Source organism: Tasmannia lanceolata, unplaced genomic scaffold (assembly GCF_043159265.1).
Source record: "Tasmannia lanceolata isolate RefF3 unplaced genomic scaffold, GAP_Taslan_0.1 ptg000003l, whole genome shotgun sequence".
Classification (NCBI taxonomy): domain Eukaryota; kingdom Viridiplantae; phylum Streptophyta; class Magnoliopsida; order Canellales; family Winteraceae; genus Tasmannia; species Tasmannia lanceolata.
Genome location: NW_027518680.1, coordinates 1316669 through 1344160, shown reverse-complemented (window position 1 = coordinate 1344160; position 27492 = coordinate 1316669). Strand labels below are relative to the sequence as shown.

At 39.3% G+C, this 27492-nt stretch overlaps 2 protein-coding genes across 3 annotated transcripts; both read left to right on the top strand.

Moving 5' to 3' along the window:
* Positions 1-2452: 2452 nt before the first annotated feature.
* LOC143847048 (protein TIFY 8-like) lies at positions 2453-21096 on the top strand. Of its 2 annotated transcripts, none has more exons than XM_077355720.1 (6): positions 2453-2950; positions 4594-4790; positions 5237-5694; positions 5862-5949; positions 20511-20760; positions 20858-21096. In XM_077355720.1, exons 1-6 carry the CDS (start codon positions 2746-2748, stop codon positions 20944-20946), a joined length of 1287 nt encoding a protein of 428 aa, XP_077211835.1. In that variant the 5' UTR covers positions 2453-2745; the 3' UTR covers positions 20947-21096. The 2 variants fall into 2 exon arrangements, with proteins under 2 accessions (XP_077211835.1, XP_077211842.1); XM_077355727.1 differs by having other exon boundaries at positions 2454-2950; positions 20511-20736.
* A 1131-nt stretch (positions 21097-22227) lies between these two features.
* On the top strand, positions 22228-24856 carry LOC143859717 (gibberellin 3-beta-dioxygenase 1-like). The gene is made up of 2 exons (XM_077370369.1): positions 22228-22846; positions 23996-24856. Exons 1-2 carry the CDS (start codon positions 22374-22376, stop codon positions 24711-24713), a joined length of 1191 nt encoding a protein of 396 aa, XP_077226484.1. The 5' UTR covers positions 22228-22373; the 3' UTR covers positions 24714-24856.
* Positions 24857-27492: the final 2636 nt, after the last annotated feature.

The window sequence follows — 27492 nt, the reverse complement described above, 5'->3', positions numbered from 1 at the left end:
GGATCGTGATGGGACGATTTACTTAAGATTGTAATCCCCTCATTGTTGCTGGTCTTTGGTCCTGTTTTGTTTTGTTTCTCACTCTTTTGCTTCGGTGCTGCCCTTGTGGCCATTTTGTAGTTTCTTTTCTTATCTTTAATATATCTGGTCGGGGTCCTGCCTAACCCCAGCTTACTCATCAAAAAAAAAAAAAAAAGAGTTCGTATACGACACTTACAATTTATGGCAAACGATCATTGATATGATCTCAATGATCAACCCTCTGTCGCACATAGCATACATTGTGGTCAAGACTGTTGGTTTGGTGGATCCCCATAAAGTGGGACCTATATGACCTTGGTCTCACGCCACATTAATGCCTGATCTGTATGATCAATGCTAACAAAATTCAACAATTTAGGTTGTGTTTGGCAACCATTCGCATCCATTCGTGAAGACGGGATAGTGAGAATCTTACTAAGTGGATCAGGGATCAGAGTCGCTTTGGCTCGGGATCTCTCATTCATCTGATGGAAGAATGAGAGCAGAGAATGGTTGTCGAACAGACCCTGGGCTTCTTTTCGGCGGGCCCTGAAAATGCATTTTTAAATCGAGGTATTAGTGATTATCTGGTTATGATGGGCCCAACTGCAATGGGCTACACTTGTGGAATATTTTATAATATTTGCATATTTTAGGAGATTTCACTGTCATGTGTGGAATATTTGCATGTATGCAAATTCGATTATAATATTACGTGTATTAATATATAAAATATTTGCATATATTCAAATTAAATTACAATATTACATATATTAATATATAGATTTCTTCAACAGCTATATAGAAATTTACATTGATAAGATATTAATTAATAGCTAATAAAATGTTTACATTTATATGATACTTGATAGATGAGGGGAATCCGTGGCCACCCTTTCACTGTCATGGTGAAAGGGCGCCCCCAATGGCTGCAAGACACTGTTAATACGCAGAACCATCCCTTGCAGCCAATCGGGGGGCGCCCTTTCACCAATTCTGCAAGGGCGCCCTTCAATTTTTTGCGAGGACTTAAAATAAAAGTATTAGATATGATGGGCCACACGCATGCTCTACTGAACTATTCAACTAACTTTATAATCTTCTTGATAAGACTTGGATAATGTTTAAATATTTCATCGTGGTAGAGAAAGATCATTACACTCGTTAGTATTCAAGGATGAGGCTTCATGAAAAGGTAAAGAAACTCAGGGAAGGACCACGGATTAATCTCTTCAATGATCAAGCTACTCATTCCTACGTCCCCATTGTGGACATGTTATTCACTATAACTCTTCTCCTCGGACAATTTTATCCCTTTCACTTGTGCTTCGTAAAATGATAAATCATTTAAAAAGTAAAATAGATTTTTTTTTATTTTTGGTAAAGAAGCTGGGATTGATGAACATCTTGGACAATTACGGTTTAATAACGTAGTCTTTACCAATTGAGCTAGAGGCTCAGCCGCCCCCTGTAAAATAGAACCCTAAGCGTAAATTTGTCCAATGCAAGAGAGTATTAGAAAGAAATCCAATTTTCAATCCCATTAAGTTAAAATTATTTGGCATTTGATCCATCAATTGTCAGTTCCAACAGTTGAGTGGTTTGGATTAGAAAAATCGATGGACCACTTTCAGAATTTATTAAGGTTAGTGATGCTGGCACTATCATGTTTCGATCATTGCACTAACTCATCTTGTCTTTTATTATTCAAACAGCTTCTAAAAGTGGTTACAATTCTCAAAAGGGCGACGATAAATTCGCACCGCTTTAAAGGAGAGTATGTTGCAGACTTTAACGCTTTATAACGTTAATTCATGTTAAACGGGTGCGAATTTATCATTGCACCTTCCCAAAAAGTTATCAAAACCAATTTAAGCATAAAAGACAAGCAGAGTTCGTGTAATTATTAAAACATTGTATTGCCGATATCAATAGTTTTCGTTTTAGAAAAAAGAGGAATGATAGATACAAGTGAGCTCTTGCATAGAGAGCCACAAAAGGGCTTTTCATTGGATCCACGTCATCAAATGTAACTGATTTTACTTTTTCAGAAAATGACGTGGATCGAATGAATAGCTCTTCCGCGGCTCTTTATCCAAGGGCTCCCATTATCCATCATTGCTCGCTAGAAAAAAACAACTAGGAACTCGGATAGTGTGTCCGTAAATTATTTACAAAACGAGGGTATTATTGTAGTTTTACCTTAAGCCGAGCCGAGCCGAGCCGAGGGCGCGGATACAATAATAAGTCAATAAGACACGAGTCAAGGTCTACTTGAGAATAAATGCGAAAAGAAGAAAAAATGCTCGCAGTGGGATACACGACACACATGCATAACTAGCGAATCATAGAAAGCCACGTGTCTATTCGTACGGACAGCCTTGTCACGTGAGGGGCAGAGGCTGGAATGAAATCCCCACACATCTCTCTCTCTCTCTCTCCTCTGCAAATGCTGCAGAACCAAAAAAAAAAAAAAAAAAAAACTCAGTCCATGAAAAAAAAAACAGAAAAATATAAAAGCAGACCTTTTGCTTTTTAATGCAGTGGCAGAAGAGCTCTGAAAAGGGTTCTGCATCATCTTTTCTTTTTTGCCTCGTCAAAATTCGAGATTCTTTTTGTGTTCTCCCTGGTTTTCTTTGGGGGACTGAGCTCGTATTTGTTGTTCTTCTTCTTCTTCTTATTATTATTTTTTGAGCATGATGATTTTTTCATTTTCTTGAGGGAATGGCGATCTTGATGATGGCTAATGATGAAGAAAAACCCATTTTCCATGATTTCTTTGGAACGACTTATACGGATTCGGCTTCTGTTCTTGTAAAGGGTTTTGTTGCCGGAGAAACCCTAGCATCGGAATCTTCACCGTCGGCGTCGATCGGAGCTTCTTCCGGTGGCCATGGCCTTGTCTCTGCAACTTCTGATCTGGGCTCCGGTCAGTTTCCATGGCCATATTTTTTTGGGGGTTTTTTTTTTTATGAATTGGTATAGTCAGTTTAATGGGTTCTTCTCTGTTTTTTTTTTTTTTTTTTTTTTTTTAAATTTTTTTTCTGGGTCTTTCGCCATTCAAAAAATTAAATTTTTTTTTTGTGGGTCTTTGATTATCTGTTTGTATATTTTTTCTGTTTAATATTCTAGAGTTATTTCAGTGAGTTTCTGGAGTCGGGTTGGTAGTTTTGTGGGTTTTTTCAATAACCTCTCAGAGTCAATCCATGAACCTCTTATCCATTCTCATTCTCTTTCACCTCTAAACGCATCAGAATAGTTAATGATAATCATATTACGCGTACTTAGGTGATCTACTATCAAGATTTTGCTGAGATAGACCATCTAGGTGAATGTGTAAACTCTAGGGGATGAGTTTTCCATATCCTGTTCCCATGTGAGAGATTCATAACTGACATAAGTAGCTTGTAGAAAGAATGAATAGAAAACTCACCATCATGGTCTCAAATCCAAACTCTCCTATCCTCACCATCTCTCTTAATAAAAATCGAGTTCAAAGTATCTATAACATGCCCATCCTCTCTGCCTCTTTATATAAAAAAAATTGAAGAATAAGACCTTCTAGCTTGCCTTGTTATTCAATCTATAGAAAGATTCTTTCATTGTACTCTTCCGCTCCGTCGCCAAAGAAAATATGTCAGGGAACTTCTTTTTTCAGGGCACCTCACGACACCACACCACACCACGAAACGGCTCCCTTTGGAATAACGACACACTTCAAAATATCTCTCCAAATTGTACCCCCCTGATTCCTAAGCAGTCAAGCGGGTTCCAACCTCCAAAACTAGCACATTACTTCTCCTCGACCACCAAGGACCACGAAATATCCTTCAACTTAGTTTCTTGTAAGCTGAAAACATAAGGGTTACTGACCCAGATCATCTCCTTCACATTTATGGAGAGCCTAATCCCCACACATTCTGACTTCATTGGATAATTGCTATTTGAAGATTTCCATCCACACTCCTACACCCACAAGTTCTAACCTTGGAGATTCCAAGAAGTTTTTTCTCATGGTTATGTAGAAGTTGGTATCACCTTTCTCTTTTCCCTTTTCTTTGTTTCTCTTCTTCATTTTGTTTTTCTTCATTCTATTTTACTGGGTGTGTGGAAAATATAGGTACAATGGGTTTTGGGTTTTCTTAATTTTGTTATGGGATGTTGGTTTCTTATGGGAAACATTCATTTGCTGTGTATGTGTGTGTTCTTTCTGCACTTTTGGAAATTTTTATTTCAAAATCATTCTTGTGCTTCCCACACTGAAATCTAGATTAGTCTCACACTTATATTTATTTATTTTCTTACATGAATGTTAACATTTAGGACTATTACTACTTCGTCATGTTCACTCATTTATTTATTCGTTTCTGTTATCTTCCGCAAAAGTTTATTTTGGATAATCTGAGTGGTTTACTTTTGGTGTTAGATATGCAGAACTAATGTTGGCTTGTTATTCATATTGGTGGAACTGATTGATTTTTTTGTGGAATCTGATATGTATTGTTTATATTTTCTGAAAACTTCCTTGGGAAGCATTAAATTTTATTTATTCATTGTTTTACATGTTTGTAGAGAGGCAGGCAGGAAACAATTTTGAGGGGGGTCAGTTCCATGGTACAAAGAGTGACTTTTCTGGGACTCTGACCGAGATAAGTAAGAGATTTTTGGGAAGAAAGAGGAGCAATTCCGATTCTGCTTTTATGGGTTCTAACAGAGATAGGATACTTCCAATGGGTCCCGACTCCCTTGAGAGCTTGCGTCATGTAAAGGTATTAGAATATTTATTGTAAATTAATTTTCTTGCTATAGTAGTAGGCGATGACTCCCTGTAGAAGATCATTCACATTCTAATGCCAGATGACCATGCTTCGTCATCAGAATCTATGTCGTGCCATTTTTTTTCTGTTCCTCTTCCTTAAGGCCTTGTTTGGACTGCAGAAAAAAAAAAAAAACATTTCTGATTGAAAAATTTTCTCAAGAAAAATTATTCTTTCCACAATTTAGAGGGAAATAATATGATTATGGTTAATTTAGAGGGATATCATCATAAATTGAAGCTCCCTCTAAGTAAAAATTGAATAGGATTGGTTCAAGTTATCCTTTCTCATGTGTAGATAAAGTAGGCAATTTTGGAATTATTTTTCCGTTCCAAACTTTTCCAGAAAATTCCTGCAATCCAAACAGCACCTAAATGCATTCTCAACTTGAAATGCAGATGTTTCAAAATGAGATGGGGGGAGAGCGACAAAGAAGATCACATGACAATGAATTGTTGTTCACAATGCAACCACCGAGGCCTACTTGTACTTCACCTCTGATCCTACAGCCTCCCATTAATAGTAGACCAGATTTAGCTGTTTCCAACTGGGAGCGGTCCATGCCAATGAATGTGGGGCCAATGATGCATCACCCTTCACGCCTTGGCCGAGTTGCAACATATGTGGACAAGCATTCTTCAAACAAAAATAGAGAAACTAGTGCTAGCACTTCACTTATTTCTCAACCTGCTGCCGATGAAGGTTCTAGAACAGGCATTAAAGGATCGAGCATTCTAAATGTCATTAATTCTTATAATGGAGTCAACGAGAGAAATCCAACTGGGGTGTTGCCAAATAGTAATAAACTAAAGGCTGTGCCCCAAAACACCGATACTGATTCTGCTAATTGTCCAAGGTAAATATCATCTTGCATGTTTTTTCTTCTGTGTTATGCTCAGGGTGTTTTTTTATTTTTATTTTTATGCACCATTTTGCTCAGTTTCTGGACCACTTGATTAGGAAATGGATGTAGAATTCAAATGAAGGAAAATTGATGTGATCCTATATGTTGTCTGTTGCCAGTCGATGTAGCTTAACATCCTGTAGTAGGCAGATGACAATCTTTTATGGTGGCCAAGCACATGTCTTTGATGATGTTCATCCAAATAAGGTCAGCATATGCTTGTCTGTTTACCTACTTTCTTATGGTTTTGTTGCTAAGTATAAGTGGATTAATTTGTTTTGAATAATTTTGCTCCCCAATTTTATTTATATTTCACTATTGTTTCAAGAATTTCTTGTTTTTTTTCGTCATGTTGCGTGTTGTTAGAAAGCCGTAGAGAAACTTGATTCGATTATCTTAGGTTTAATGACAGTAGCAGATGAATTTAAATGATGATGATGTGATCGTTGAGCGTGATGGATTTAGCTAAAACGATTGAATTTCATCCATGCTTTAAGCTCTTTAAAGTTATTTAAAAGGAAAACACACCGTTTTGGAAATTAAAACGGACGTGATGTGACCGTTGATTTGGCTTTTTGAAGATGTATTTATTGCTTTTATGGGGATTTGGGCTCCCTTCCTTTGTCATTTAGTGGACGTGGCTCCAATAAATTATGCCATTTTTTCCCCCAAACGGAGTCCCATTTTCCTAGCAGTGCTCTATTTAGAATGTAATATCTTGCAAATCATTGAGGTATATTACAGATTACTGTTTCTTTGTTGTGTGCGTTTGGGTTTTATTTTATATTATATATATATATATATATATATATATATATATTTTTTTTTTTGAATGGTTCTTTTTTGATATAATTAGTAGTCTACAAACAGGGGTTGAGGAGGCCTCTCAGCTCAAACAAAAGCTGAAACAATACAAATGAAAAGAAATTGCACTTGTCAAAGCTCATTCCCAACACGAAGTTCAATCCTATCAATGCCCTCCTTGCTAATAAGTCGGCCACATTGAGTGAGGGAAATATCTATCTACATAAATGTAACACTTCCAAAATAGCATTTCCCTTGTTAAGGATGGAAAACTTGGGACTCTGTTTTGAGTTGACTCGAACATGGCGTAAGCTTTGAATTGGGTAATTCACTACAATTAGGCCCGTCAACGAACGTGGCTTGGATCCTAATTTGTTTGGAGCCTAATTAGAGAATTCCTTGGATCCTACGCCCCACACCTTGTCAAGGGGAGAAGTCGGTACCTTGAGGCCGAACACAAAGAAATGAAAGATTTGATCAACTGGTACATTTGAGGGACGTTTGAACAAATCTTGCTTTCGAAACCAAAATGGGACACATACACCTACCTTATCCAAAGCTGCTGATAAAGAGATGATACTTTCAGATTCACCTTTTGCAGACATTCTCCTGTGTAAGTTCAAGCAGGCAGGAAGCAAAAATGAAAAGGAAATCATCCCCCATGCGGGAGAAATCATTCCTGGTGGAAATTCCCCATCAAGTTCTCCTTCATCTTCAACAGCAAAGGATGGAGCTGCTGCTGGGACTTCAAGTGGTAACTTCACCAAGAAAACTGGACAGATCTCTTCAAATGGTGGTGGCCCTCATTCAGCTCCCCATGGTGTATTCTCCCCAACAAGCAATCCCTGGACAGATCTCTTCTCTCCCCATCCTTCAGTCAAAGCCCCAACAAACCTTGATTTCATTGCCCCAAATAAGGAGGAAGCTGCAAACCTGGAACTAGACATCAAAGATGAAGAATCGGAAGAAACCTCAGCCAAATGGTCTAATTGCCTAGTGGGATACTTTTTAGGCAAGAGGCCCTACTTCATTGCGCTAAAAGAAAACCTTTTTTGCAAATGGAAACTCAAGGGCATTTTAGAAATATTCAGTTTGGAAGAAGGAATCTTCTTATTCAGGTTCTCTAATTCGGAAGACTGCACTCGTGTTCTTGAGTAGCCTTGCCACAGTTATGGTGGGAGCCCTTAAGCCTTTTATGCTTAAAAACTGGTCTCCTGACACCTCCTTGGAGAAGGAAAAGCTCCAGGTAATCCCAGTTTGGATTAGGCTGCCAGGGCTTCACCTCAAGTTTTGGTCCTCTCACATCCTAAGCCGGATTGCCAGTATCATTGGGAAGCCCCTATATATGGACTCTCACACAGCCCAATCTTCAAGACTCAACTATGCTAGACTGTGTATTCAAGTTAAAGCTGGCCAAAACTTTCCTGAGTCTATCAACCTTAGATCATCTTCGGGTGTGAGCACTCAAAAAATTGTCTATGAATGGAAACCAGAAGCATACAGTAATTGTGTGGATTTCAGTCATAAAACGAGTGATTGCTGCTATGCCAAAGACCAACATACTTCTCTCCCCAAGCAAGTATGGAGACCTGTAATTAAAAGCGAGGAGGCTGTTACATCCAAAGCTAATTTGAATCAAATCAAAGCTGATCACATTCGAGCTTCCACCTCTAGCGTAAAAAGTCCCACAAGAGATAGTCCCATGGCCTCAAATGTGCCTTCTCCCCAAATTGATATCCACTGGAACAGATTTACAGCCCTAGATCACTTAGATTGCAATTCTCCCACCATAGAAGGTGTGGAAATTAATCGGCAAAAAGTTCAAAGGAAAAAGAAAGGAAAAGCCACGACTTTGCTCCTGTGCCCATCCTTCTCCTGTGTGCTGCCTTCCCTTTCTAAGCCGCCTCCTAAGATTGGGTAATTCTGAGCTCTTGGATTCAGTCTCTAGTTGACTCTGGTTCCTCCTTTGTAACGACCCGATTTCCAAAACCAAGCCGTTACACCTATTTGACAAATTCACCTGATTTTTTTCTTTATGAGCAGCGGAAGCATTCTTAATAATGAAACCCATTTAAAATTAAAACTCACTCTGTTCCAATTTAAGGACCTAGCATCCCAAATAAAATTTATTATAGTCCGAAATTAAATACTTAAACTGAGTCTAAATACGACAGGTGACCCATCTGTCACTCCACCCTCTCTATTTATTTCCCATTCCCGCTTTATTTATATGTCTTCGTTTGCGAAGGCTCCCTCTTCTACTAATCCTGTGGAGGGAAATGTAGCAACGTAAGAGCAAGGAAAAAGGCTCACGACATAAAAGAAACAGTACAATAACCATAAAAATTTTCAATGATCAACATTAGAATCCATTTTAAACTATACAGTTTTTCTCAAATAAATCAAATTTGGAAATAAATCAACTTTGTATGAACTCTCATCCTCACTGTGATTCCCAAATATGTTCTCTCCCCCAATAGTCATACGGCAATTCCCAATAAGATCATGTTCGGTGGCCTTGGCCTGGCCGTCAACTATTGACCATCAAGGAACCCCCGTCCCCCTAATGAGACGTGCTCCTTTCTAGGATTTCCTTTGGGTCACCATATGGTTCCACCCGAATATGCATTATTAGCCAGGTGTCGTACGCTCTCAGCCTGGGTAACTTTTGGCTTTGCTCAAAGACGGATCGTAAGGGTCTGCCTTAGTCCTTTATTGGATCTTAAGGGTCTGCCTTAGTCCTAACTTTTGGCTTTTGCCCAAGGACGGATCGTAAGGGTCTGCCTTAGTCCTTTCTTGGATCTTAAGGGTCTGCCTTAGTCCTCTCACGGATCTTAAGGGTCTGCCTTAGTCCTATCTCGGATCTTAAGGGTCTGCCTTAGTCCTCCCTCCCTTCATTTCAACCTAGAATGGCATGCAGGATTTATGCAATGTTGTTTTCTGAAATGAATATGCAAATTTTGCTTTCTGAAATGAAAGTTTAAAGACATATGGTATTGAAGATGCTTTTTCCTTTGAAGATACTTTTACCTTCTAACACAATCACATATCAAATAATCATAGGAATTACACTGAATTACCGTTATGAAGTGAGTCCATATTCACTTGCCTGAATGTACGTGGAAAGGAGCGAGATAGTGTAGCTGAGAAGTACCCTTTTCAAATTCTGATGTTTCCTGTGTTCAGTGTTCTTTCTATCAAATTCCTTTCTGTCTATTTCTAAAATAATATTCCCTGTGTCCTTTCTATCAAATTTAAGATTATGGGGCCAGTATGCACTATTCATGTGGACCCCGCATGTTACTATTCATGTGGGCCCTGCATGTTACTATGCATGTGGGCCCCGCATGTTCATGTGGACCCCATATGTTACTATTCTTAATAGGTCATCATTCTTTGGCTACTATGCTCAGCAGTTCGCCTTTTTTCCTTACAGTTTACTTTACGGTTACGACGGTTACTATGCTAGCATTTCACCGTTCAGGTAAAGTTTGCATAATCGATAGCGAGTTATCGCCTCATATGCACGCTTTATCCATAGGTGGTAGAACCAACCATATCACCGTTATTTCACTGTTTAAATAAATAACTATTGACAGACTTACCTGGATAGTGGATTTCCTTTTTCCTTCTCTCTCTTTTTCCCCCTCTCTCTCTTTTACTCTTTCTTCACTCTTCTTTTCTTTTTCTTCTTCTTCTTCTTCTCTTCCTTTCTCTCCTTTTCTTCTTCTTCTCTTCCTCTCTCTTTCTCTTTTCTTTTTCTTCTTCTTCTCTTCCTCTATTTATAGGCATTTTTGTGCATAGTAAAGGCTATTATTTAATTATTTATGAATAGTAGAAGGCTGCTGCGTGAATAGTAAAGACTATTTAATAATAATTAAGTATATTTAATTATTTTCAAGTACTTTAAATAGTAAAATAATACTATTTAATTATTATTTAATTATTATTTAAATTTATTTTCGTTGTTGGTGGGCTTGACTCGTAACGGCGTGCTTGACTGGTGTTGGGTCCCGCTTGTGTTGGGTCCCGCTTGTGTGGGGCCCGCTGATGTGGGACCCGCTGATGTGGGACCTACTGATGTGGGGCCCGCTGATGTGGGACCCGCTGATGTGAATAGTACTTGGTGGGTCCTACTATGAATAGTAGTTTTGAATAGTATTCTGAATAGTAATTCTGCATAGTATTTCTGCATAGTAATCTTGCATAGTGACTATATATATATATATATATTTTTACCGGTTATTACATTCTACCCTCCTTAATGAAAATTTCGTCCCCGAAATTTACTATTCGCATAGGCTATCAATTACCATACCTCACAACTTGAGCTGAATATGGGATTTTCTTGATCTCTGAGCTGAATATGGGATTTTCTTGATCTCTGAAGGTTCACTCTCGGAGTCACTATCTTCTATTATGATGACCTCAAGTTCCTGCCTTCCTGCCTTTTTATCCTGAGTGACTCCTGAACAGATGTCTCAAAGATTTGCCTCCTATTTCCCCCTTACAAATCCTACCATCTCATATCTAACTTTTCGCAGGCTTACTTTTAGTTATACGAATAATAAAATTGTAAGGAGAATAGTAATTAAAATCCTGACCTTCAGTTATCGCAGTAGATGCCTTAGCATTGTCGTTAACGAGTGAAAAGAAACGATTCACTGACCCTCCTTGAGCTTTCTCATCTTGACTCAGAGGGCGATATTGGTTTCTCTTCTCTTGATTTTGTGGCTGGTTCTGATTACCCCTCCACTGATTCTGATTACCCCTCCACTGGTTCTGCTGAGGGGCAGACTGTCTCAGAGTTTGAGGCTGATGTTGGGATGGGGTCCCATTTTGCTGTCTGCCCAACCTAGGGCAGTTGTACTGATTGTGGTTAGGGTCCCCACAGGAATAGCATACATCCCTGTTCCTCCAGCATTGACCCGCATGTCTCTTTCCGCAAGTTGGGCATACTGGAACAATATAACTCACATTCTCATTCTCCGACTTCTGCTTTTTTAGAGGTGGTGGTTGATTTCGGTTCGCAGAGGATTGCGCCCTTGCAGCCGAAACAATTCTTTCGCTTCTCTCTGCGACTTCCGCCTTTGCACAGGCCTCTGATAAGGTCTGAGGATTAAGGATAATAATGCTGGCCATAAGGGTGGGGCGGAGTCCGTCCACAAATTTCCTTACCCTATCCTCCTCAGTGGCGGCATAACCTGGGGCATAGCGGAATAGAGTCCTGAATCTTGCCCCATACTGGGCCACCGACATCCTTTCTTGCTTCAGTGCTGCGAATTCTTCAGCCAGTGAGTCCTTTACATGTGCAGGAAAGAACTGAGCATTAAATCTCGTCTTAAATTGGCTCCAAGTCTCGGTGGTCGCCGTCGGGTAATTCTGTACAGTGGTTCTCCACCAGACTCCTGCCTCGCCAGTGAAAAGAAATGAGGCCAACCTAATTTTCTGTTCATCATCGCACTCCATGACAGCAAAGATGCGTTCCACGCTCAAGATCCAGCTGTCGGCTACCATAGGATCTCCCACCCCAGTGAATTCAGGAGGGTGATAATCCCTGAACTGACGATGGAGTTTGGTAGGATCTTCCCTTGGCTGGTGCACGGCCAAATTTGCCGCAATACTTCGGAGGGCCTCTTGACTCGCTGCTTGGGACTGCACTTGACTCCTAAGTATTTCCGTAAGCATGCGCAGAGGGTCTTGCTCCTCTTCCTGGCCATCCCTCCTAGCTCCTTTTCTCTGGTAAGTATTCATCTTCTGTCAAGACAAGCCTACAATTAATTTACATTTTCAGCAGGGTGTGTTGGAAGATGCCATAACTTTTAATTACTAGGTCTTCGTATCCCATCTTAAGACGTACCCAAGACTCGTTCACCAGGTTCCTCACAGCTTAAACCTGGTGCAGCTCTGATACCATAACTGTAACGACCCGATTTCCAAAACCAAGCCGTTACACCTATTTGACAAATTCACCTGATTTTTTTCTTTATGAGCAGCGGAAGCATTCTTAATAATGAAACCCATTTAAAATTAAAACTCACTCTGTTCCAATTTAAGGACCTAGCATCCCAAATAAAATTTATTATAGTCCGAAATTAAATACTTAAACTGAGTCTAAATACGACAGGTGACCCATCTGTCACTCCACCCTCTCTATTTATTTCCCATTCCCGCTTTATTTATATGTCTTCGTTTGCGAAGGCTCCCTCTTCTACTAATCCTGTGGAGGGAAATGTAGCAACGTAAGAGCAAGGAAAAAGGCTCACGACATAAAAGAAACAGTACAATAACCATAAAAATTTTCAATGATCAACATTAGAATCCATTTTAAACTATACAGTTTTTCTCAAATAAATCAAATTTGGAAATAAATCAACTTTGTATGAACTCTCATCCTCACTGTGATTCCCAAATATGTTCTCTCCCCCAATAGTCATACGGCAATTCCCAATAAGATCATGTTCGGTGGCCTTGGCCTGGCCGTCAACTATTGACCATCAAGGAACCCCCGTCCCCCTAATGAGACGTGCTCCTTTCTAGGATTTCCTTTGGGTCACCATATGGTTCCACCCGAATATGCATTATTAGCCAGGTGTCGTACGCTCTCAGCCTGGGTAACTTTTGGCTTTGCTCAAAGACGGATCGTAAGGGTCTGCCTTAGTCCTTTATTGGATCTTAAGGGTCTGCCTTAGTCCTAACTTTTGGCTTTTGCCCAAGGACGGATCGTAAGGGTCTGCCTTAGTCCTTTCTTGGATCTTAAGGGTCTGCCTTAGTCCTCTCACGGATCTTAAGGGTCTGCCTTAGTCCTATCTCGGATCTTAAGGGTCTGCCTTAGTCCTCCCTCCCTTCATTTCAACCTAGAATGGCATGCAGGATTTATGCAATGTTGTTTTCTGAAATGAATATGCAAATTTTGCTTTCTGAAATGAAAGTTTAAAGACATATGGTATTGAAGATGCTTTTTCCTTTGAAGATACTTTTACCTTCTAACACAATCACATATCAAATAATCATAGGAATTACACTGAATTACCGTTATGAAGTGAGTCCATATTCACTTGCCTGAATGTACGTGGAAAGGAGCGAGATAGTGTAGCTGAGAAGTACCCTTTTCAAATTCTGATGTTTCCTGTGTTCAGTGTTCTTTCTATCAAATTCCTTTCTGTCTATTTCTAAAATAATATTCCCTGTGTCCTTTCTATCAAATTTAAGATTATGGGGCCAGTATGCACTATTCATGTGGACCCCGCATGTTACTATTCATGTGGGCCCTGCATGTTACTATGCATGTGGGCCCCGCATGTTCATGTGGACCCCATATGTTACTATTCTTAATAGGTCATCATTCTTTGGCTACTATGCTCAGCAGTTCGCCTTTTTTCCTTACAGTTTACTTTACGGTTACGACGGTTACTATGCTAGCATTTCACCGTTCAGGTAAAGTTTGCATAATCGATAGCGAGTTATCGCCTCATATGCACGCTTTATCCATAGGTGGTAGAACCAACCATATCACCGTTATTTCACTGTTTAAATAAATAACTATTGACAGACTTACCTGGATAGTGGATTTCCTTTTTCCTTCTCTCTCTTTTTCCCCCTCTCTCTCTTTTACTCTTTCTTCACTCTTCTTTTCTTTTTCTTCTTCTTCTTCTTCTCTTCCTCTCTCTCCTTTTCTTCTTCTTCTCTTCCTCTCTCTTTCTCTTTTCTTTTTCTTCTTCTTCTCTTCCTCTATTTATAGGCATTTTTGTGCATAGTAAAGGCTATTATTTAATTATTTATGAATAGTAGAAGGCTGCTGCGTGAATAGTAAAGACTATTTAATAATAATTAAGTATATTTAATTATTTTCAAGTACTTTAAATAGTAAAATAATACTATTTAATTATTATTTAATTATTATTTAAATTTATTTTCGTTGTTGGTGGGCTTGACTCGTAACGGCGTGCTTGACTGGTGTTGGGTCCCGCTTGTGTTGGGTCCCGCTTGTGTGGGGCCCGCTGATGTGGGACCTACTTGTGTGGGGCCCGCTGATGTGGGACCTACTGATGTGGGGCCCGCTGATGTGGGACCCGCTGATGTGAATATTACTTGGTGGGTCCTACTATGAATAGTAGTTTTGAATAGTATTCTGAATAGTAATTCTGCATAGTATTTCTGCATAGTAATCTTGCATAGTGACTATATATATATATATATATTTTTACCGGTTATTACATCCTTGGAGTTGTTTGTTCATGTTGTTTTCTCCTTTGTTTTGCTAGTTTCAGCTTGTTGTAGCTCTTTGTAGCTTTGTGCTTTCGACTTTTGTTCTCTTTTGTTTCTCTTGTTGTTTCCCCCTCCTTCTGGTTGGGTGCTGCCTTTTGGCCCTTTGTATTTCTTATGCTTCTTAATATATTCTGGTCGGTGTCCTGCCTAACCCCAGCTTACCCATAAAAAAAAAAAAGGTTCTAGCAAGCATGGCATAATGGGATGGACCCAAACCGAATATCTTGCTAGGATGCTCATATGGGCTACTCAATGAACACATCTAGGGATGCGATGAGGGTGGTATATGCTTTGACACTAAAGTCCAAAGGTGAAAGATGTGAATCAGAGTTAGCTAGGAGGCATAAATTGATGCAATGAACATCTCTAGCAAGGACCTTACTTGACCATAGATCCTAAAAGATAAAAGTAACATGAGAATATGAAGATTGAATAAACGTAGAGGCAACCTGGTTGATGAGACGAGAAAACCTCACCACCCATAATAATACATGAAGAAGAAGCAAAATACAAGACTGGAGAGGACATGATATCCGAGTCTGATATGAAAGAAGAAGAGTATCGTTTAATGGAAGAAGAGAAGAATTTCTCAAGAAGTTTTGCTTTAGATTTCTTTGTTTGATATGTAAAATGAGGCTTACATAGACTTATTTATAGGCATGTTTCACCAACACTAAAAGAAGCCTAAAACATTTAGATATTTCTCTCCGTCGACTTCATCTTCTCTTTCATTTTAGATATTTCTTGAAAAACTATTTCTACAACTTCCTAGATTTTACTAATTACAAATTACTTTCAATACCTCCTCTTAATTTGTAATTCGAACTAGTTGCTTGAAGTGTTCTATTTTTTCTGATTTGACTGTCTTGGTGATTAGCGAGCTATTCGTTGGTGCTGATCAAGTTCAATCCTATTTGCTTTCTTTTAAAGCAAAAAACTTGCTGCTGCATATGGTGTCTTGTTCAGAACAACCTTTTGGGAGACCGATTAAGTATATAGACTGTTGTGTTCACCACTTCTGCCTAGAATGTGTTTGGAAGGCCTTTTCCTTTCAGTACGCCATCTCCATAATAATGCTATTTTTCCATTCTGCCATGCCATTTATGTAGATGATTAGATATATATATATATATATATATATATATATATATATATATTAATGAGATACTTTCTTGGCATTCAAGTAAAGCAGTTTCCAGGAGAAATATTCTTCTCTAAAGAAAAATACATTGACAATCTTGTGCGAAGGTTCAATATGTCAAAGTGCAAGCCACTTAGCACACCAATGGCGGCAAACGAGAAATTCTCTATAAATGATGGAGCTTAAAAAGTTGACGCATTAGTCTATCGAAGCTTTGTTGCCTCCTTGATATATCTTACAAATACAAGGACATACATTATCTACCCAGTCAACCTCATTTCCATGTTCATGATTGAACAAAAAAAAAATCATTATATTGCAGCAAAGAGGATACTACAATATTTACTGGGAATAAAAAGTCTTAGCATCAAATACATGACTGAAGAAAATGGCGGACTTATTGGATATACAGACATTGATTGGGCAGGATCCATTGATGAACGAAAAGCACATCGGGCTACGTATTCTGCGTAGGATCAAAGCCAATTTCGTGGTCCTTTCAGAAGCAAAAAACAATCGCACTCTCTTAAGTAGGAGCCGAGTACATCGCTGCCACTGATGCCGCTTGTGAAGCAGTTTGGCTCTTTTCAGATCTACATCAAGAAGAAAAAAGGTGTCACAACAATTTATTGTGACAATATGTCTGCAATTGCCATGGCGAAGATTCCCGTATTTCACAGCAGAACCTTCGTCATCATTTTATCCGAGACTTAGTCAGTGGAGAGGAGATTCGATTGAACTTCATCATTACCAACGAATAGCTCACCGACATTTTCACCAAGGACGTCACATCAGAAAAATTAGAACACTTTAAGCAACTAGTTCGGATTGCAAATTAAGAGGGGGTGTTGAAAGTAATTTGTAATTACTAAAATCTTGAAAGTTGTAGAAATAGTTTTTCAAAAAATATCTAGAATGAGGGAGAAGATAAAGTCGGTGGAGAGAAATATCTAGATGTTATAGACTTCTCCTAGTGTCGGTGAAACATGCCTATAAATAAGTACATGTAAGCCTTATTTTACATATCAAGTAGAGAAATCTAAAGCAAAGCTTCTTGAGAAACTCTTTTTTTCTTCCATTAAAAGATCTCTTCTTCCATTAAAACTTTTGTATTCGAGAGCATATCAACCACATCATTTACACTTGGGGGGTATGGGCAAAGGCAAAATCGCGAAACTATAGATGCAACATAAAATCAAGAATCTCGTTATTGATCTTAATGACTCTCCAAGGGCTGACAGACTTCTTCCTTACTAGGAGATAACATCCATTGAGTCCCCTTCCACCTCTAGGATGCCCTAAAAATCACGAGAAAGATCTTAAACCAGTGAGCAATGGCAACACTTCGGCTTCGCTTGAATCCTTCCAGCCATTTGGTTCAAAGAATGCACTGATGAAGTCTCCAAACTGATTTTTGAATACTCCAATACCTGCCAGGAGTTTTTAAATGGTGCCCGACCGTCAGGTACCGTGTGAGAAGTACCGTCCTTGATATTCAATCCAACAGCAGCCCACTTTTTAAGAGGCTGCTGTTGGATCAAATGTGATGGTGCTTCTATCGTACCACCTACAAGGGACTTGACGGTCGGGCACCATATAATTTCTCACCTGCCACACCCTAGTTGCCGATGGATGCATCGTCACCGTTCAATTTGAGCATGTTGGGATATGACGGTCTCCGTTAGCGTTTCTCTTACTTTTAGTCACTCTATCCAGAATAATTTCGATCCACTTCCCAAAATACTATATATTTTTTTGAATGGATCCCAAATAGGGGTGGCAAAATTGGCCGAAGTGAACTGGAACTGAGCCGAAACCAGACTGAAAATTCGGTTTCGGTTTGGTTAAACCAAACCGATTCAAAATTTCGGTTTGGGGATCAAACCGAACCGAAACCGAATATTTATAGTGATTATGAGTAAGGGGTGGCAAAATTGGCGGAACCGAACCGAAAATTCAGTTTCGGTTCGGTTTCGGTTTGGTATTTCAAATTTTGGTTCGGTTCGGTTTGGGGGTCAAACCAAACCGAAACCGAACCATTGCCACCCCTAATCCCAAAATACTATATTAGGAGACGAACATTTATTGTCAAAAGTTTTCCAGTTCCTTTCCTTCCAAAACATCCGACTATCTGAAAACAAAGCAATCGTCCATAGAATACGACCCTTTCCCCCCAAATTCCTAGTCCGAAAACCATCCACCAACTTTTTTGAAAGAGTGGGAAGATCCAGCAAATGCCATAGAGTTCAAGAATTTGATGCCAAACTCTTCGCACAAAGTTACAATGGTTGGGTAAATGGTTTAGTGTCTCTTCATCCCTCATGCAAAGAACACACCAGTTTGTCAAATGGAAGTTCTATTTTTGAACAAATTTGGTTTGCCAACTTCCATAAAAATATAGTGTTTTGTTCTAGTTTCTAGAGTTTGTTTTCCATGCAGACATTTTATTTATTATCATTGACTTTTTTTTCCCTTTATGACCATTTGTTACCATCCCCATTTCAATATCTTACGAACTTTGAAGATTGCATTGATTGGCCTTATTGACCATTCTTTACCATCTCCGATTTCTGTTTCTCTCCAAACTTTGAAGTTTGATGGCTTAGACTTATCATTGCATTTTCCCCCTCATAACCATTCTTTACGATCTTGCACTTCAACTTCTTGCCAAAATTCAATGTTCACGTAGCTTTGGCCTTACACCCTTTACGACCTTTCTTTATCATCTTTGATTTCAATTTCTTGCCAAACTTCAAAGTTTGATAGCTTGGCATTATCATTGTTTTGCCCCTTTACGACTATTTTTTACCATCTTCGATTTCAATTTCTCACCGAACTTTGATGTTTGCATAGCTTGGCCTTATCATTGTTTTTTCCTTTTTATGGCCTTTCTTTACCATTGTCTTACGTTAATTTCTTGCCAAACTTAGAAGTTTGAATGGCTTGGCCTTGTCATTGCCTTTTCCTCTTTGCGACCTTTACCATCTTCAATTTCAATTTCTCATGAAACTTTGAAATTTGCAATCTTGGCCTCTCACTTACCTGATGAAGGCCGTGAAAGAAGTTTACTACTAATCTCCCACTCCCAAGAATGCTTCCTTCCACCCAAAGTATCCATGGCTTTTTGTCCTCCCCCCCCCTTCCCACACACACCACACGTTGCAAATAGGCGATGTACCTATTGTTGTCATCAAGAGGATTTAAAAGAATTCTTTGACCTAATGAAAGGTCCAAAAGAGGTGTCGCCATTGTGAGTCCATTGATGACGTTGATATAATTGGAAATGAGACTGATTCTATCCTTAAACGTCCTATTTGGAAACAGATATGAGATCACAAATCCGGGTCAAACAAAGGTTTCAACTACTCACGAAGCAGAATCACTTGCTTGATACTGACTCAGGAGTCTACTATCTAATAAGGCATTTGGTAGGTTGATTTGCTTAACAATGGTGGAACTTGATAACCTAAATCATACATATGGTAAGTGAATCATGGAGTAGAATGGAAAAGTATGACATAATACATGACATGGGATTTTATGCTTACATCAAATCATGTTTTGGGGAATCAGTCTTACATGCAGGGAAGGATTTGGGAGTTGCTCGCTAGTTTCTTTAGGGATGGAAATTGGGCTGGGTATCCTTTTCATAAAATATTACAGGATACTTTTGTGTCTTTGTTGAAAAGAAACTAGCCCCATGAAAGAGAAAAAAAAAACCCTCAGATTGTTTCAGATGAAGTGCATGAGCAGAGTATTGGCGAGTTGGTTAGGGATTTTCTAGCCAAGTTGCCACTACCCCTATGGAATTTGGCTCCTGAATCCACCTTTAATGCCATTAATATTGTATTGTTTGTAGTTCATTGTTGTTTCTTGATTCTTTATGTCGTTGCTAATTTTTGTTACTGTCAACTAAGAAAGTAAATCAGCGAGTTTTCTGTCATTAATGTTTTATTAGTTGTAACTAGACTTTATTTTAAAATTATTTATAAATAAGCTTCCTAGCTGGTCCTGCTTTGTGCACCCAAGCTTCACAACGAGGAAGTTGGCTGGGATTAAGGCACCACCATACAAGATTTACTTTTCATTAGGCCCCATTTATTTGTTTAATGACAATAATCCCTTACAGATACCATTAAAAAAAAGAAAAAAAAAAAAGAAAGAAAGAAAGAAAGAAAGAAAAATAAGTCCACAATAAGATAAAATGTACATTGAAGTGGACTGCCTCTTCATTTGAGGAGAGTAACTTTTCAATGGAAGAAAACACTCTTTTCCAATTCAATAGTGTGCTTTCAACATAGGCCCTGATACTCTGCTTGAAGAGACAGATGTAACTTTCTAAGAATCATGAGCCAAGGTCAGACCAGTCCCTCAGTTTCTTCACATGTTATGGTGCATTATTCTTTTAAGTACTTCATGCAAGACCACCTTCATTCCTGCAGTCTTTCTTTTTTCTTTGGTTAATGGAAATTTTCTTATGATATTTGTGGCTCCCTTCCTTTCAAAGTTATGGCATGTTATGATTGATAATTAGTGACTCTGGTGTTAATAACAGGCAGATGCAATAATGGCGTTAGCTGGTTCAAACGGAGGTTCATGGTCCACTACTTTTTTACCCAAGTCTAGCGCGCGCCCACCTCTTAACGAGACTTATGCACCCAGTGGAGAGAACGAAACGGGTGTCGGTAACATAGCATTATCACAAGATACAAATGGAAGGCTATCCCTTCTGGGAACTTCCAATCAAGGATTCAGTGAACGTGGGCGGATCCCAATCCCGGGTGATCCTCTAAACTTATCATCCAGTATGTAGTAGTTCCTTTCTGGGTCAAAATTTTCGTTCAAACAAATATATTTGTTGTGCTTTTTATGATCATGGATTCTGTATTATATGCAATGTAGGTGGGCATCAAGGCACTAGGTTGGTTAGAGATGCGAGAACTGCGGCTCAAGCCGCAGAACCTGGTAATGAAGGTAAAAAAGAGGTATGAAACGAGGCCATCAGGCTCTCGACCTCTGCTCATGCCCGTAGCTTTTTGAAGAATCTGAGTTTTGTTCTTACATCTTTATCTTTTGGAGTTTGAACACTTTCAACTGTTTGTTTATTTTTCGTTTTTTTTTCCAATCTCAAGTTTTTCTTACCTTGGTCTGGCTATAGTATATACTTGCATCCTCTCATGTTCGATTCAATTGCCTTTTAGTTTTTATTGCTTGATCCAGAGGGAATCGTTATTTTGAATCATTGGCATGGAAATATGGAAGGTAGGATCCTTGATCTACACCATCCATCGAGTGGGTGGGCCCTACCTGAGGTCCTCAACGGCCAAAAGCATTTCTGTTGCTTTAAAAATGGAAGGGATTAATTTCAACTGTCATCAACATAACCATTAGTTAACGCCAGGTGGTCTTTAACATATAATGACAAATGATAGGTGGCTGTTTAAAAAATAAAAAAACTAGAGGTTGCTTTCTAAGAATAAGCTAGGTGGTTGTTTAAAAATTACAAAAAACTAGAGGTTGCTTTCTAAGAATAAGCTAAACTACTTGTAGTACTTCATAAAATCCCCTTTTATTTTTCTAAGCAAAGCTTTTTTGTCTTCTCTGATTATATTTTATCCAGAAAATAGCAACTCTATCCAACAATAAAATAAACCCTAGCAAGCTATCCCTACGGTGAAAAGCCCCTCAGCGGGACCCTAAACGTGGCTTGATCGAGGCTAGATGGATCAAGTGGCTGATATAATCCAATCAAGGTGGGATTTGGCTGCCCAAATGGTTGCTGGTGAGATCGCCTTGATTACATAAATGATGTACAAGAAGGGCTCAATCTGTTTGTTTTAGATTATGACAACCGATTGTAGAGTCCCCAACCGATTATTGGACCTAAAACTGCACTAAATTTGAGTCTCGGTCGGGGACTACACAATTGGCTGTCATAATCTAAAGTGTCTTTTAGGATGGAGGATACAAGTGACTCTTTTTTTTGAGGTTTTCAATTTTCTAGTCAATGGTAAAAGACAAATTTTGAGTCCTACGAGGGAGAGAGAGAGAGAGAGAGAGAGAGAGAGAGTTTTCCAAGTATAGAAAATTAAAAGCAGAGATGACCCACGTTACAATATTGGATAATGCTACCAGACAGATTTTCAGAAACAGAAACACTCTGACCATTGATTTTTCAAAAATTTCCTGCATCTGCATGCACACACGCCTCTCGGTTGACACAAACGAGGGAATACATTTATCTCTCTCTTTAAAAGGACACCCAACAAAGAATCAAGAAACAACTAGCTCCACTACTCAAAACTCTTACTACTACTACTTGTGTATTAAAATCCAAGTTATTGTAAACACCCAACTCCTCAATCCACCAAATCTCTTCATTTTTCATCTTTCTCTCCAATTCCAAACTCAAATCACCATGTCTTCACTCTCAGAATCCTTCAAAGGTATCCCTTTAGACCACCGCAGATCCCACATTGATTTGAATTCGGCTCAATCTGTCCCTGATTCTCACACTTGGCCCACACTCGATGACTACCAATCCACTGAATCATCCAACATCAAATCTCTACCCGTTATAGATCTAGACGATCCTAACGTAGTCAAATCCCTTGGACATGCATGTGAGGAATGGGGTATGTTCCATCTAAAAAATCATGGGGTCCCCATGGACCTTCTTGAGGCTGTTGAGTTTCAAGGTTTACGCCTTTTTTCTCTTCCTTCTGAAGAGAAGCTAAAGGCCGCTCGAGCCCCAGAAGCGTTAACAGGCTATGGCCTCGTTCATATCTCGTCCTTATTTCCCAAGCTCATGTGGAACGAAGCCTTCACCCTCATTGGTTCTCCGATTGAACACGCTCGTCAACTTTGGCCTCACGACCACATACAATTTTGGTAAACGTTACTTCTTATTGGCACAGAAATATTTGGGTTGGGTAAAAACCCGACCTGCACGACCCGGCACAAAAATAACCCGGGTCAGGTATGGAAATCATGGGCCTTGGGTAGCGTAGGGTTTGAGGTTGAAAAACCCGGCTCAATCTTGGATAGGGTAGGGTTTAAAGAAAAAAAACCCGAAACCCGAAATCCGAAATCCAGCCCGACTCTTAAAAGTGTACTATGACTTTATTAAATATCTATATATTGAATAACATTGCAAATTATTTTCTAATACATTGATATAATTGTTTTCATTGGGCTGATCATGTTTCTTTTGTGAAAAAGTAGTTTCTTTCTTAAATTTATGCATTGATGATATAAATTTAGAGATTTTTGGCATGAAAATCTGTCGTTTTCTACAATCTTAGAAATTAGTCATTATCCAACGCTAAATAATAAAAAACCCGACCTGACCCGAACCAACCCGAGAAACTATCTTGGGTAGGGTTGCGTTTATGAATCTAGTGTTTTCTAAAAGAAAACTAAATCCGACCCAGCCTGAGATAATTTATCGGGTAGGGTAGGGTTCTAGAAAACCCGACCCGCGCGACCCGAGTTGCTGCCCTAATTCCATCCCTTTAATAAAACTTGAACAGCCATGGTTTATGTTACTTTTTTCATGTGTAATCAAACAAAGGAGAATCAGGAAAGGGGGAATGATGTAGTCTCCTCATGGGCCAGACCTGTCTATTGTATTTATGACCGAGGTTTTAAATTTCGGTTTGGGGGTACTTTCGTTCCTCACCGGAACCAAAATTTTAGCTGAAATCCTGAAATTTCGGCCGAAATTCGGTAGAAGCGCTCTAAATGTTGTTTTCTTGGGCCAAAATTTTGACTGAAAATTAATATAAAATTAATATTTTATCAAGAATTTCGCCGAATTTTCAGAAATTTCGACGGCAATTTTGGTTTCGAAAAGTTTTGGTTTCGGTCCTCACAGAAATCCAAAATTCTTGTTCATGACTACCCTTTTACATCTCAACTGGGTGGCCCAAGGAAGAAAAAGAAGCTAATATATCATTTCCCTAAAACAAGGGTGAATTTAGCGTATGGCCAATTGAAAATTGACCTTTTCTCTTTGACCCATTTTTTGCATGCACGCAGTGAGGTAATTGAAGAATACGAGAAAGAGATGAAGAACCTTGCTGCGAGGCTCATGTGGCTCTTTCTCGAATACTTGGGCATTAACAAGGAAGATTTGAAATGGTTGGACCCCACGGGAGGAGAGTACAAAAGTGCTTCAGCCGCTCTTCAAATGAACTACTACCCCAAGTGTCCGGACCCAAACCGGACCATGGGCCTAGCCCAACACAGGGACTCATGCTTCCTCACCATCCTTCACCAAAGCAACACCACCGGACTCCAACTCCTTCGTGCCGGAGACCCAGCCTGGACCCCAGTTCCCCCACTTCCCGGCGCTCTCCTCATCAACGTCGGAGACTTTCTCCACATCCTCTCAAATGGCCAATTCGAGAGTCCACTGCACCGGGCCGTTGTGAACCGGACTCAAACCCGGTTCTCCATGGCTTACCTTTGGGGCCCACCCAACGATGTCGAAATCTTCCCATTTGAAAAGCTCATGGGCCCTGATCGCCCCCCGTTATACCGCGCTGTGTCTTGGAGTGAGTACCTCCGAATCAAGAAGAAGAATTCCAACAATGGGCTGGATGCCCTTCGCCTGAGTTCTGAGTTAAAACAGCCTCACATTAACGCTGATGATCAATCTCTCACCAATGGGCTGGATCCCATTAACGCTGATGATCAACCTCTCACCAATGGGCTGGATCCCATTAACGCTGATGAACAACCTCTCACCAACTAGGGTTTGGCTGATCCCAGCCACTTAATAATAAGGAAGAATATGTTTAAATGCCAACCAGGCCAGTTTATTGTTAATAAGGAATATCGGTTTTAAAATATTTTGTCTCTCTTCCTAATAAATGGTTTTGGGACCTCTTTACTCTACATTGCTTGGGTGGGGGTGGATGGAAACGAGTGAGGAATTTAATTGGTTAGTTCACATGAGCAAACAAGGTCCAAGCAGATCAGTTATATCAAGTCATGTAGAGGCTAGTGTTTTCTTGTAGTCCAGTATACTAGAAAATAAAGAGTAGTGGTACCAAAGAGACGACAATCTCTTGGTAACATTGTTACCACACTTACCTATGTGGCAACTTGCCAAGTGTAGGGTGATTTGAGATCAGGGGTTCTCGGTTCATGCCTTTGGTAACAAGAACATCTAATAATTTAAGCAAATATGCACGTCGGATATGATGGTCCTAAATTTGGAAAAATAAATTAGTTCGCATTCATGTGGGACTCGGTTGACATGCTAAACTTTCCCTTTCTAAATGTGAGTCAAGAAACTATCCAAGAACAAGAAACCATAAAGCACAAAATACCAATCCACCAAGCACCCCCAAGAACTCTAGATTTAACGTGGAAAACCCTCCAACTTGAAGGGAAGAACTATGGGACAAACTTTGATGCATATATACAACAAAATCCAGTAAAGAAAAGAAGGATACAATGTCTAAAGTCTTCCCAAAACATGATGCATGTATACAACAAGAACAAAGGAACAACAAAATTTTGGAAGAAACATGGGTTCCCTTGCAAGAGAACTTTTTCAACGAGAGTGAGAGATCTTCTTCTCCAAGAACCACTTCAAAATCCTAGGTTTTGGCTTCTTCTTTCCTGCTTTCGCAAAGACTCCAATTCCAATTCCCTCCGTAAACGGATAATGATTACCAATTCTAGCATTTGGGTAAGCGCTGGAATTTATCTAGGGAATCAATTGTGATTTCCATTCTAGTGTTTGGTACTGTCCGGACCAACGCCGGAATGGAATCAAATTTTCAATAATTATTTCAATCAATAATAATTGCATCTTTCTACTAAAATATAAAACCATATATATAGATACAAGAAACCCCGAAAATTTTCTTAATTACCAATATTATCATCTTGCTCCACATAAACCCACAAATCCAGTCAGAACCCACTAAACCAATTATTGGACTCAAATTAAATTAATTTTGAGTCCAATAATCAGTTTGGGAGCTCACCAACAGTTATCATAACAGAACAAAAGACTGCGCTTAAGCCCGCTTGTTCCCATACAATAGCCACTCAAACACCCACTTAATAAAAAATAAGGGAAATGTTATCAGCACTACCATATTTTGACGATCACACTCCTCACTTTGTTAAAAAGTAAGGTATAGCCCGCACCATAGGATGATCCAAACCGTCCATTATATGGGCCACAGCCTAAATAGGTTGTGCCCCAAAAATCATTTCTTTAGGTTGATCCTAACCCTCCAATCTATAGAGGAAGTGAATCTTAGAGGGTGGATCCTAGCCCTCTATAGATTGGAGGGTTAGGATCAACCTATGGAAATGATTTTTGGGGCACAATTTATTTAGTAGCCCATATAATGGACAGTTTGGATCATCCTATGGTGCGGAACATACTGTACTTTTTACAAAATATGGTAGTGCTGACTGCTGACAACATTTCCCAAAAATAATTTCATTTCTTTCTTTTTTTTAGGGTTGAATTTCTACTAGTGCTTAAACAGGAATAAAATCATCTCCTCCTACATTCTATTATCATTGTGAAGAGGTACTGCGTATGCAGATCGGCAAACATAGGCTCTTCATAAAGGAATCCAATATCCATCAATGTTTCATTGCTTATTCTAACTAAAATGGCAAAACAACAAATCACAAAACAAAAATACAACATAGCCTCAAGAATTAAGGTTATCCAACAATATTATAAATCTGCATGCTCTCTGTGGGTAGTGTTTGGAGAATTCGAGAGTACTGTTTGTGATAGAAAACAGAAACTAAAGACTGTAAGGCGTGATATCACTTTCCTTAAGACAAGATTCGCCCCCACCAGTAGTGTGTAAAGGGGATCCGCGAATTGCCTCCAAGATACAATGAAGCCTAGTAGGAAAGCCCTATTAACGTTTGATGACGCCTCGCACTAGCGGAATGAAACCCAAAATGCCCTTCAGAAATTTCAAGCCTTAGAGAAATTTCCAGATACTGTTTTTGCAGAAGAACAGTATCTAGAATAATAAAACAAAAGACAACAGTATGTAGAAATACTTGGGGAATTTGTAAGAATGTAGAAATGGGTTTAGAATTTGTCAGAATAGTAGAAGGAAATTGGTAATTCGATTATGTTCTTAAATGACCGAATTCTGCACATTTTACAGACCACCAGGTGTCTTTTCAGTGTGTAAAACACCTCTACAGAGCACCTTTTCAGAATGATTGAAATCTGACCGTTAGATCGCACCCATTTGATATTGAACGGTCCTGATCGATCTTAGAGGTGATTGTTGGTTTGAGTAAAACCTCTCTCCAACCCCGTTATCGTTAGATCAATTATCTATGGTGCGGATCGCACCCCCTTGGCTCTTGACCGTTGGAATTCTAGGCCCGTTGGGCCGAACGTTAGGCCCGAGCCGAAGCCCAACCCAACCGAACCATTCGGCATCGGGCTTGATGGGCCTACGAACCATTTGGCCCACCCATCCGACCGGTCCACCTTCATCTTGATCCAACGGTTCAGATCAAATATG

What these genes read in the sequence shown, in the direction of transcription:
- LOC143847048 (XM_077355720.1), top strand. Translation starts at nt 2,746, where the DNA reads ATGGCGATCTTGATGATGGCTAATGATGAAGAAAAACCCATTTTCCAT. An exon ending in AACTTCTGATCTGGGCTCCG is followed by an intron (nt 2,951 to 4,593) that starts GTCAGTTTCCAT and finishes ACATGTTTGTAG; the next exon opens with AGAGGCAGGCAGGAAACAAT. An exon ending in GATTCTGCTAATTGTCCAAG is followed by an intron (nt 5,695 to 5,861) that starts GTAAATATCATC and finishes GTCTGTTGCCAG; the next exon opens with TCGATGTAGCTTAACATCCT.
- LOC143859717 (XM_077370369.1), top strand. Translation starts at nt 22,374, where the DNA reads ATGTCTTCACTCTCAGAATCCTTCAAAGGTATCCCTTTAGACCACCGC. An exon ending in CACGACCACATACAATTTTG is followed by an intron (nt 22,847 to 23,995) that starts GTAAACGTTACT and finishes GCATGCACGCAG; the next exon opens with TGAGGTAATTGAAGAATACG.